The 11,930-nt window shown below is 48.3% G+C and overlaps 2 protein-coding genes across 2 annotated transcripts; both read left to right on the forward strand.

Annotated features, from left to right (window-relative positions):
• The first annotated feature begins 4,738 nt into the window (after nucleotides 1-4,738).
• On the forward strand, nucleotides 4,739-5,230 carry LOC126877691 (uncharacterized). Its single transcript, XM_050640272.1, has one exon. The coding sequence runs from the start codon at nucleotides 4,739-4,741 to the stop codon at nucleotides 5,228-5,230; it is 492 nt and encodes a 163-aa protein (XP_050496229.1).
• Nucleotides 5,231-5,749: 519 nt separating this feature from the next.
• On the forward strand, nucleotides 5,750-7,049 carry LOC126877692 (uncharacterized). Its single transcript, XM_050640273.1, has 3 exons — nucleotides 5,750-5,808; nucleotides 5,941-6,163; nucleotides 6,774-7,049. The coding sequence occupies exons 1-3, from the start codon at nucleotides 5,750-5,752 to the stop codon at nucleotides 7,047-7,049; spliced, it is 558 nt and encodes a 185-aa protein (XP_050496230.1).
• The last annotated feature ends 4,881 nt before the right edge of the window (nucleotides 7,050-11,930 follow it).

Here is an 11,930-nt window from a genome sequence, read left to right on the forward strand (position 1 = left end):
TCAAGTCGCACTCCTACCTCCCCGTGGTACCGCCGGTAACATGTACGCCGGCGTAGGCGTGGGGAATGGTCCTCCGGACGCGGCGTCCATGGCTAAACGGAGTGCGGCGACGAAGGACCGGAAGACTATATGAAAGTAAATGAATAAAGAATCGGCTTGCCAATCTAACGGTTATACCGCTTTTCGATCCTGGAAGCGCTGTGGCGGATTTATTCGCTTCGGAGGGGACCATGGGTAATGACTTGGCAAAGCCCCCGAATTTGATTCCTAAGATCATAGCGCCTTTAATAGGAGACAAGATTGCTTGTCCGGTCTGCGAGAAAAGGCAAGTTCACCTTTTCTTCATGGCGCTATCAGACCTGGATAGGCACCTTGGTCAACACCGCACGGATGCTCGCATCCAGTGGGGATGTTTATATTGCGAAAGGAGTTTCTCAAAGCTCCATGGGGTAAAGTGCCACATTCCAAAGTGTAGTGGCACTAGTCAAAGAAAAGAAGGAGCGTATAAATGCGAAGCTTGCCCCATGAGCTTCGGGACTCAGAGAGGATTATCCACCCACGAACGGCATGCGCACCCTGCCGTAAGAAACGCGAAAAGAAGGGGAACGAACCCCCAAACACAAGAAAATGTAGAGGAGGCAACTCTCCTGAAGGAATTCGATGAAATCTATAAGGACTTCAAATACCCTAATATCGGGATAAGTAAAATCCTCACTAGCAGGACAGTAGAACAAATAAAGAACAAGAGAAAGAAACTAAAGATAGCTAGTGAGGATACCAGCCCTCAGGAGGTTGCCGAGGTGACAGAGGAAGAGTGCGATCCCGTTAACTCAGGCAATGCGCGGATGTGCGAAGAGCCTGAAATTAGCGGGGAAATATTTAATGAGGAGTCTACCCGTCAGTGGAGACTCCAACGAGAAAAATAAGTAGAGAAACTAACTGATGTACCCCCGCCGTTAAAGGAGGTTAACACTCTATATAAAGGAGGTTACACATCTCTATATGGAGCAAAATAAGGGAAATAAAAAGAATAATAATTATTGCTATAGAAACAAAAAGCAAAGATACTCCTACGCACGTTGCCAGCGGTTGTTTAAAGAATGTCCTAAGAAGTTAGCCAACGTTGTTGTTAACAACGATCGTGCATTCCTGGAACCAAACAGTCAACCAGCAAAAGCAATACAAGTGAAGAGGCTCTATGAGGATCTGTGGGGTCGGGCAGGACCATTCAATTCCCCAATCCCAAGAAATAGCGCCTCTGAGCTGATAATAAGCGAATTGTTTCCGTCGACACCGCTGAGGATGTGAGTGAGAAACTTAACAAGATGAGGAAGAAGACTGCGGCAGGACCAGATGGATTTTAAAAAGAGCACTTAATGATATCTGGCCTGCCCGCAATATTGACAAAAATTTGTTAATATTCTGTTCTATAGTTCTTATTTTCGACCGTATGAAAGGAAAATAGGACTAAGTTAATACCAGATAAACCTAGCAGCCAGGTCGGGAATTGGAGACCTATGACAACAGGTCCCATTCTCGACCGAATTTTCTCTTCCATCTCAACGTGGATGAATTGAAAAAAGAAAACAAAAGCACGGGTAAACGGCGGGAGTAACTATGACTCTCCTAAGGGGTTAGGTTAGGGTTAGGCTAAGGGTGGAGGTCAGCGCCCGCTGGCAGCGGTGGAGACGTGGACTTCCCACCGATCACATGGGTTAAGCAACGGTCGCCGCGGCACGGACAAGGATGGGTGAACGTTCGGGCGGGCGCTGGCGAAGAGGAAGGAGGCGCACCGCCGCCATTTTTCTGGGATTCTCCAAGGAGTACTAGGCAGGCAGAAGCCCCCGGAGCGCAGGACTACCCCGGGGGTAACCGGCGGAGCTATCCCGGCCGCCACAGGAGCACATGGAAACCAGGAAGAAAGGCGTCAGGGACGGGGTCCCCAGGAAGACGCGCAGGATCGAGGCGCTAGGGGGTGTGGTCCCCCCTAGTGTTCCAAAGAAGAGCAAGGATGCCTCCCTTCGAAAGAAGGAGAGATAGACGCCCGGGGGTGACCGGCAGAATTCGGAAGAGAACCCGGGTGCGTCTCGACTCAGGCGTCAGGATAGGCCACCGTGGAGTTTTAGTCGGTAAGAGTCCGACACTACCCGCCTAGCGGGTGTCCATGAGGATTTCTCCACGAAAAAAAAAAAAAAAAAAAAAGGTTGGGGTTGGCGCCAGAACGTGGTCCTACTTCCTGAAAACCCATACCCGCCTCGTGCTCTCCACCCTTAGCCTTTTTTTTTTTTTTTTTTTCGTGGAGAAATCCTCATGGACACCCGCTAGGCGGGTAGTGTCGGACTCTTACCGACTAAAACTCCACGGTGGCCTATCCTGACGCCTGAGTCGAGACGCACCCGGGTTCTCTTCCGAATTCTGCCGGTCACCCCCGGGCGTCTATCTCTCCTTCTTTCGAAGGGAGGCATCCTTGCTCTTCTTTGGAACACTAGGGGGGACCACACCCCCTAGCGCCTCGATCCTGCGCGTCTTCCTGGGGACCCCGTCCCTGACGCCTTTCTTCCTGGTTTCCATGTGCTCCTGTGGCGGCCGGGATAGCTCCGCCGGTTACCCCCGGGGTAGTCCTGCGCTCCGGGGGCTTCTGCCTGCCTAGTACTCCTTGGAGAATCCCAGAAAAATGGCGGCGGTGCGCCTCCTTCCTCTTCGCCAGCGCCCGCCCGAACGTTCACCCATCCTTGTCCGTGCCGCGGCGACCGTTGCTTAACCCATGTGATCGGTGGGAAGTCCACGTCTCCACCGCTGCCAGCGGGCGCTGACGGCGCCAACCCCAACCTAACCCCAACCTAACCCCGATGAATCTGACGTTCTCCTATAGTCGGGTGGTGGCTGGTCGGCGACTCTGGCACCCGCCAGTTTGCCGATCCGGTGCGGAGAATTTCGGAGAAGTTGGTAGGCCCATATCTGCCAAGACCACTCACCTGACCTTCTCCCCGTCACCCTGCACCGGCCTTCACCGGGGTAGGGTGCGAAAGAGTGAGTGGCGCCAGGATGGAAACTTTCGTGGACGACAAACATTTATATACAATGACGGAGTTAGATAATAAAAAGAAACACGTTTACGATGCAGGTGAGAGAGATACCTGCACGACGCAGTTATGGGTAGACAAGTGGGCCCCACTGCGTCGTCATCTCACGACCATGGCCGTTCGGGGGTGGACCGCTAGGCCCCCGAACGTGTTTCTGCGCTTGGCGAGGCGGGGAGCAACAGAATGGAGGTTGCGGAGGAATCTCAAAGAAGAATGACAAGGGGTTCGCGTAAAACTGCAGACAGGTCGGAGAGTGTGCTTTTCGCTCCGGCCATGGTAGCTGATGCCATGTCATCCATGGCAGGAGGATTGTGGGCGAGAACCAAGTCCGACGACAAAGAATCGGTAGCTTCGTTCGCGCCGCGCTCATCAGTGACTTCGACGGCGTCCAGGGGAAAGAAGAGGAGGATCATAATCACAGCCCCGGACGTATCCAAGGAACTAGCATTCCAAACAAGGACGAGCTCGGCCGCGGTCGTCAGCGCCGGGCTAACTATGCACGTCTCTGAAATCATGCGGGTTGCGACATCATCGTCCAACCTCAAGGGGGCGTACATAAAAGCCCTCAAGGACGCGGCGAGCTACCTCACCGCCGCGTGGAAGAACGAATCGCCGAGGAGGACAGGATCAGCGCGCGGCAGCGAGACCGGAGCCACCAGGCTCGTGGAGGCAACAAGGCTGTCAGCTCTGGAGGAGGAAAACGCAGCCCTTCGCCAGGAAATGTCTAGAAGGGCTGCTTGCGCTCACGAGTGCCCGCTGTGCAGTGGCCCGGCAACCGAGTCCGGCCGTCCTCCGCGGGAGGGTAAGAGCGACAGGCGCGCCGACCCAGCGCCGCCGCAATGAACAAAGGACCGTCGCAGGTACCCAAGACGGCCACGCTCCCTCCAGCACAGCGAACATCCGCGGTGACTCTAACGCTGAACGAGGGAGCAAGGATATCGTACGCCGACGTGCTCGAAGCAGCCAGTGCGAAAGTCCGCTCTCGGAGCTCGGTGTGGAGATCGTCGAAATAAAGAAGGCAATGACGGGCGCCATCACTATCAGGGTCCCTGGAGACAGGGACAGGAGAAAGGCGGAACTTCGAGTGACCGGGATAGATATTTCGGTCAAGAAGGAGGAACTGCGGCAAGCACTGGCCTCGGCGGCAGAATGTGGCTGCGCGGAGGTGCATGTCGGTGAGATCGGCGCCACCAGAGGCGGCATCGGGTCGGCGTGGATCATGTGCCCGGTGGCGGGAGTCCGAAAACTAGCCCAGGCAGGGAAAATAGCCCTGGGCTGGTCAACCGCGAGGATCAGAGCCATCCCGGAGCGGCCCCTGCAGTGCTTCAGGTGCCTGGAGCTGGAGGACGTACGCGCAACATGCGTGTCCAGCGAGGATCGAGGGCACCTGTGTTACAGGTGCGGCGGAAGCGGACATCGCGCCAGAGGCTGTCCCGCCTCCGCTCCCAAGTGCCCCCTGTGCGAGTTGCTCGGGGCGCCCGCCAAGCACAGGATGATCGGAGCGGCCTGCGCCCCCCCCCCCCGAAAGTCAAGAGGAGGAGACCCATCCGCGTGCCAGTTGCGGAAAGGACCCCAGGGAGTACCGCCAAAGCAGCAGCGGCAGATCGTCGGGACGAGGCCATGGAGGTGACCGAGTAGTTTAAGCGCCTCCTTCAATGCATTCTCGGCAGGTCGAGAAGGGCGCAAGATCTGCTCTTCTAGATCATCCGGGAGAGCGAGGTCGCCCTTGCGGCGATGGCCAGCCGTATCGCGTCCCCGACGCTCCCAACTGGGTCGGGGACCTGGATGGAACCGCGGCCATAACGTGGACGCCAGCCTTGGGTGCCGCCGGCGTCCTGCTCGATCGTGGCAGCGGCTTCTTCGCGGTCGAGTGGGCTGGAGTAGCGGTGGTAGCGGTCTACGTTTTCCCCAACATTGACCTGGCTGCGTTCGAGGACTTCCTGGACCGGGTCGAAGAGTGCGTCGGAAGATGCCTTCCCCGCCAGGTGCTCGTCCTCGGGGATTTCGACGCCCACTCGACGCAATGGGGCAATCCCAGAACCAACTCTCGGGGAAGGATACTCACCGATTGGGCAGCGGGCCTCGGGCTCCTACTGGCAAACAGATCTCTGCGAGCACCTGCGTGGCGTGGAGAGGATCCTCCGTAGTCGACGTCACGTGGACTACCCCGGAGCTATTCAGGCGGATCCACGACTGGAGAGTGGCCGCGGGGGTGGAAACCCTATCCGACCACCTCTACATACTGATAGAGATGGCCCCCGAGGTCACACAGGCCGACAAAGCCCGACGAGTAGGCGGAAGATCTCCGAAGATACATGAGCGCGGCGTGCGACGCCTCGATGCCGCGCTCCGTTCCGGGTGGTAGATGCGACCGCGGAGTGTAGTGGTGGAATCCGGAGATCGCGGAGATGCGAGCGACCTGCGTTCGAGCCCGCAGAAGATTCTTGAAGGCTCGTCTTCGTAGGCTGACACGCGACGAAGAGAAGATCTCCAGCTGCTACGAGGCGTACAGAGAGTCGAGACGCACTCTCCAGCGTGAGATCAATATCGCGAAAACTCAGTCCTGGACGGAGCTGATCGAAGCGGTCGATTCCGATCCGTGGGGGCGGCCTTACAAAATAGCGACGAAGAAGTTGCGATCTTCGGCCCCCCCGCTGACCGCAAACATGGATCCGGTGTTGCTGGCCAACGTGATCGGGACTCTGTTCCCACCGGAAGACAGGAAGTGAGGCAATCAGTGCCATCCTCCTCCTCCTACGACGAGGCGGTGACGACGACGACGACGACGGAGTGGAGCGAAGAGTTGCGAGTTACCGAAGTGGGGCACTTCGAAGCGACAAAGAGGATGGCATCCCAGGCTGAGTTTGGGCGGAGTCGATCGACACCATGGCTTCCCGCCTACGACATCTCTTTACCAGATGCCTAAAGGAGATCGTCTACCCCCGGACATTGCGGACAGTGACATTGGTCTTATTGCGGAGAGAACACTGCTGAACTCTGGCCTTCTGGACGAGGTGGACAAGCTATTTGTGAGGATAATTGCCACCCGTCTGCAGGCCCATATGTCGAGTGCCTGGATGGTACGATAGCCAGTATGGCTTTCGACAAGGCCGCTCGACGGTGGACGCAGTGAAACGAGTGAGGTCCATGGCGGAGGCCAGTGTTTCCCCTAGAAGGTGTGGGGTTGGCAGTCTCCTTGGACGTCACGAATGGTTTCAACGCCATAACCTTGGACGGGATAGTGGAGGCTCTGGAACACTTTGACGTGCCGTCGTATCTCGTTCATGTCATTCGGGCGTATCTGAGCAACAGATGGGTAGCGTACATCGGCAAGAATGGTGAAGAGAGGAGGTCGGTCAAGCGTGGTGTTCCACAGGGTTCAGTGTTGGGACCTATCCTGTGGATCACGGCCTATGACTCGGTCCTTCGATGTCCCGTTTCCCTGGGCACAGACATGGTGTGCTGCGCCGACGATACCTTGGTCCAGGCCGGGGACGTTGGTGGAACGAGGCTCTGAGCCTCACCGAGGCCGCCGTGGCATGTGCAGTACGCGCCATCTAGAGGCTCGGCTTGAGCGTGTCTCCAGCCAAGTCCGAGGCCTTGTGGTTATTCGATCACCACCGTAGAGGAACCCCTCCTCCTGGACTGTTTGTGTATATTAACGGAGAATAAGTCCCGGTGAGATGCCAGATGAAATACCTGGGCCTCACCATCGACAGCCGATGGGCGTTCTGGCCGCACTTCGAGCTCCTGGTTGCAAGGGTGACAGCTGCAGCCAACGCCTTATGCAGCTTACTACCGAACATCGGCGGAGCAGCAGTTGGAGTTCGCCGACTCTACGAGGAAGTGATTCGGTCTCGAGTCCTTTACGGGTCGCCTGCATGGGCCGAAGACCTGATGGCGAGTCGTCATAGCTTACTCTTGTTGAGGAGGTTGCATAGGACGTCGGAGTCTGTGCTGTTGTAACATCAATTCGCGTGCCGCTACAACTATTTCTTTTTAAGAAGAGCTATACTATTACTCCATTCCTATGTTACATAAAAACGTCCATTCCTTAACCGCGACTACGTTCGGCGACTGATTGTCGCCTCGAGCCCAAGTCTCGAACAAATACAATCGGATTCAATAACGACAATTGCTTAATTGCGGCTATGGCAAAATCTAAATTAAAGTATTAAGGTATTTTCCCAAAATTCCAATATACACAAGTGCAGCAAAAGAATAACGAGACCAGGAAAAAGTAAAGTACATGGACGCACAAAAGACGACGCACTAGATCTTTTTTTATTTATTGCTTTTTAAATAATTTCCGATGGACTTGCTTATGATATTCACATGATAGCTTAGAAATCGTCGAAAATTCTTCTAACTTAATTACGTTTCATTTCGTTGTAACAATCAGTTAAATATCAGATGTCCATCCAACAAAAGTTTTAATTCCAACTTTAATTTTCGTAAGAGAAGCAGTTATCTGGAAAGAGGGAAATCAAGAGAGTAAGGACAATAATGAAGTATAAGAATTTCATTTTATCGTTATATTGATGGGCGTTCTTGCAGACGCAATATCGCGGTGTAATCGTCAACGAGTAAGACTTTTATCTTGAATTTTAAAGAATTTTTAAGCAAATCGTCGCATCATTATTAAAGAAATTATCATATCATTCTTGAAGGAATCAATCAAATGTTTTTTTGTTTTATATTAGTTTATTGAATTATGCATGAACATAATAATAGAAATATAACAAAATGGATCATACCCAATTCAATAAAATAATATAAAACAGAAGTTGTTGTTCATATATTATCACCTTAAAAAACTAAAGAAACTTTTCGGACAACCTAATAATTCCTCTACAATTTGTACACACAGTTCTGCCCGAGCAGCCGAGCTAAAGGGGCGTGTGAAACTGTGCTTCAGTGAAAGTGCGGCAAGTGAGGAAAAGTAAGAGAAGAACGACAACACCCAACGCCAATCGTGGAAAATCCAAAATGCAACAACAAATACCGCCAATAAAAATAACAAGCAAAGGCAAAACATATTTCATAAACAAAGTTACAAATATAACAAATCCAAGTCAGTCACTAAGCGAAGAACAGGAGTGCTCAGCTATGAATGAAATAGAAATGGAAACATTACAAAATAATGACGAGAATAAAATCAACAACGAAGTAACCCACCAGGATGAAAGATGGAAGGTCGCAATTTACAACAAAAAACGTAAAATAACACCAAACACAAACATTAGGAAAGCTATAGAAGCAGAAAAGCAACAACGGCTACAAGAAATCACTCTCCGAAACTCCTTCAGCGCACTGCCAGAAGAGAAAAAAACACACTCAGCCGAAAAACCAATAACCCACATCGCCAAACCACCATCAACTTACATAGAAGCCCAAATAGTAGACCCCCTCATTGAACTACTGAACAACACGGCAGAAAAAGAAAATTACAGTATAAAAGAATTAAAACTAGACCAGGTAAAAGTACAAACTAACACCCCAGAAACTTTTAGAAAAGTGACAAAAGCACGAAAAGAAAAAACGCCGGATATCACATTTACCAGCTCAAAACTGATAAAAGTTACAAAGCAGTAATCAGAGGATTACACCCAAAAACAAATACAAACAACATATGCGAGGAACTAGCCAAAATCGGACACCAGGTAAGAGCAATAAACAACATAACGAGATATGATACTAAACAACCATTACTGCTATTTCTAATAGAACTCGAACCTAAAAATAATAACAAAGAAATGTTTGACATTAAAAAAGTTCTAAGCACAATAGTAACAGTGGAGCCACCTAGACATAAAAAAGACATACCGCAATGCATACGGTGCCAGCAATATGGACACACAAAAATTTACTGCAACAGAAATTCGGTGTGTGTCAAAAGTACCTAACAATAAACTGTCCATACATAGGAAAAATAAATGAAGTAAAATGCTACAACTGCAATGGAAACCACCCAGCCAGTTACAAAGGCTGTGTAGTTAGAAAACAACTGCAATGTAAACTGTCTCCGCCGCTTCGAAACAGAACACACAATAACATTCACGCGCAACAGGATAGCACAGAAACTGAGACAACACCAAATCTACAGCACGTAATGAACAATAACCACAGTAACATCAACACCGTTGGTAGCCGAAGCTACGCGCAAGTAGTCAACCAATCGCCACCCTTAGACAACCAAAATCAGAATAATAACAGCAACGACACTACACAAATCAAGGAACTGCTCAAACAATCCATCGAAAACATCGAAATGCTAACAAAAATGATAAGCGAACAAAACGCAGTTCTCAGACAGCAAACGCAACAAATAACAGTCATGTCACAACTTCTTACAAACATGCTAAGCAAAAAATAAAAACGGGCACGCTGAAAATAGCAGCCTGGAACTCAAACGGCCTACAACAATGGGCCCCAGAAATTAAAACATTCCTATATAACAACAATATAGACATATTACTTGTTTCAGAAACACACTTCACTCCAAAAAGCTACATGAAAATACCTTACTACACCATATATGATACCGAACATCCCTCAGGTAATAATAAGAAACGATATCAAACATCACTTACACATCCAATTTAGAAAGGAATATACCCAAGCAACCACCGGTACAGTACAAACTAGCAGCAACCACTCCCATTTGCCAGCAATATATGTACCATCACGACACAAAATTACATCACAAATGTGGGAAGAGTACTTAGATGACAAGTATATCGCAGCGGGAGACTACAATGTAAAGCACACGCTATGGGGATCACGAATTACTACATCTCGAGGTAGAACCCTGAAAAAATACACTAGAAACAAGAACCTCAATATATTACCCACAGGAAGACAAACAGACTGGCCGACAGACCTCAGTAAAATATCTGACCTACTCGAGTTTGCAGTTACAAAGGGACTAAACGCAAATAAACTAAAAATAACACCCAGCCTCGAGTTTAGCTCCGATCATACACCCATAATAATTGCATACAGAAACAAGCCAATACTTTATAGCAATCCAGAGACACTATGCAACAAAACCTCCAAATGGCAAACTTTTAAAGAAATAATCGAGAGCAAAACCAACTGCAACATCCAATTGAAAACACCCGAACACATCGAACAGGCAGTAACAACATTGACAGAAACTATCCAAGAAGCAGCATGGGCAACCACTATACCTGATCCAACCACCAGACAAATAAAAATAATTCCGCCAGACATACTTGAAAACATTAGAGAAAAAAGAAAAGCGAAAGCAAAATTGCAAAAACATAGAACACTAGAAAACAAAAAACACCTAAACAAACTTGCAAAGGAAATAAAAAACAAAATAAAAGAGCACAACAATAACGAATTCACAAAATTCATAGAGACACTCTCTGTACACGAGAACTTCAACTGCTCCCTATGGAAAGCCACGAAGAAAATAAAGAAGCCAACCAAACTAGTCCCAGCGATCAGAAAAGCAGACAATACATGGGCAAGAAGCAACGAAGAGCAAGCTGAAGAATTTTCCAACCACCTTTACAACACATTTACACCACATAATATCAACAACAGCAGCCCCAAATGCCATACGGACGAGGATGCGCAAACCACTAGTACCTCAACTGACAGACACTACATCATACCTAAAACAATAGCACAAGAAATTAGAAACATAATCGAGAAAACAAAACATAATAAAGCACCAGGAATCGACCTAATCAGTGGTAAAATCTTGAAAAACCTTCCGCCAAAAGCGATAAGACTAATGACAATAATATTCATTTCAATACCCAGAATCCAATACTTTCGTAAACTATGGAAACTAGCCAGATTATAATGTTACGTAAACCAGGCAAAGACCCACATCAAACCGCATCTTACAGACCAATATCACTTCCTGTGTTTTCCAAAATACTAGAGAAAATAATATACGACCGCATAAAACCAATAATAGAGAAGTAACCAACGGTCAAAGAGGAAATTAACAGATACGCAGGAAAATACAAAGAAAGAATAGGAACATAGCCAAACCGGCTAGCTGTGGAAACGGTCAACACCCCAAACATGGATAGAAGACTGAAAAGGAAACACCCAGCAAACCTCACAAAGGACACAACCTAACAAACACGAAGATGGTATCCCGCTGGGGGTAGCCACCCACATGATAATCAAACAGTTAAAAAATGTCCTACCAAATGTCCAAATTAGACAGATTGTGAATGAAAAGAATTAAACAAAAAAAAAAAAAAAGAAACGCGTATGGCGTTAGCCATACACGCTGGTCATCCTGCTTGTATCTCGGGCTGATAAAAATATTGATAGCATTTTTATGTTGTATGACGTCTTTAAAATTTCACACGACTCTTCCTCTCTGTCTCTCTTTAAACAAACTTTTTTCTTATTCCTTTCAATAAACACACAACATTTCACACTTTATTTTCTATATTCGTTCAGATTCGTTGACAAAAAATTTGTAATCATCTTAAAAGAATGATTTTACATAACAAATTTTTAAAAATCTCCGATATACTTCTGTTCTAATACTTCTATTTTAATACTTCTTATTTTAAAAATCCCTAGTTATTATTATAATGTAATCAATAATATAGAAGAAGTAGTAGGAAAAGTATTATAGTTTGTATCATTAATCTATATTAATCTGATTTGGTATAGTCACCGAATAATCCTAATATACTCTATTTTAATCCGAATAAATTTCATTATAACTTATGAAAATGAGAGTGATCATTTTAATGAATTCGCAAATTGTTACGACCGTTCGCGGAGAGACGCGGTCGCTAGGAGATCGCGTCAGCGAGAGGCGTAAATTCTCGCTACGATTAT

This window comes from Bombus huntii, unplaced genomic scaffold, assembly GCF_024542735.1.
Source record: "Bombus huntii isolate Logan2020A unplaced genomic scaffold, iyBomHunt1.1 ctg00000215.1, whole genome shotgun sequence".
Lineage (NCBI taxonomy): Eukaryota > Metazoa > Arthropoda > Insecta > Hymenoptera > Apidae > Bombus > Bombus huntii.

Excerpts from the sequence above, each read along its gene's own strand:
- LOC126877691 (XM_050640272.1), top strand. The coding sequence starts at position 4,739 with ATGCATTCTCGGCAGGTCGAGAAGGGCGCAAGATCTGCTCTTCTAGAT.
- LOC126877692 (XM_050640273.1), top strand. The coding sequence starts at position 5,750 with ATGGATCCGGTGTTGCTGGCCAACGTGATCGGGACTCTGTTCCCACCG. Across the intron at positions 5,809-5,940 it reads TTCCCACCGGAAGACAGGAA|GCTGAGTTTGGGCGGAGTCG; the intron begins GTGAGGCAATCA and ends ATGGCATCCCAG. Across the intron at positions 6,164-6,773 it reads ATATGTCGAGTGCCTGGATG|ATGAAATACCTGGGCCTCAC; the intron begins GTACGATAGCCA and ends GTGAGATGCCAG.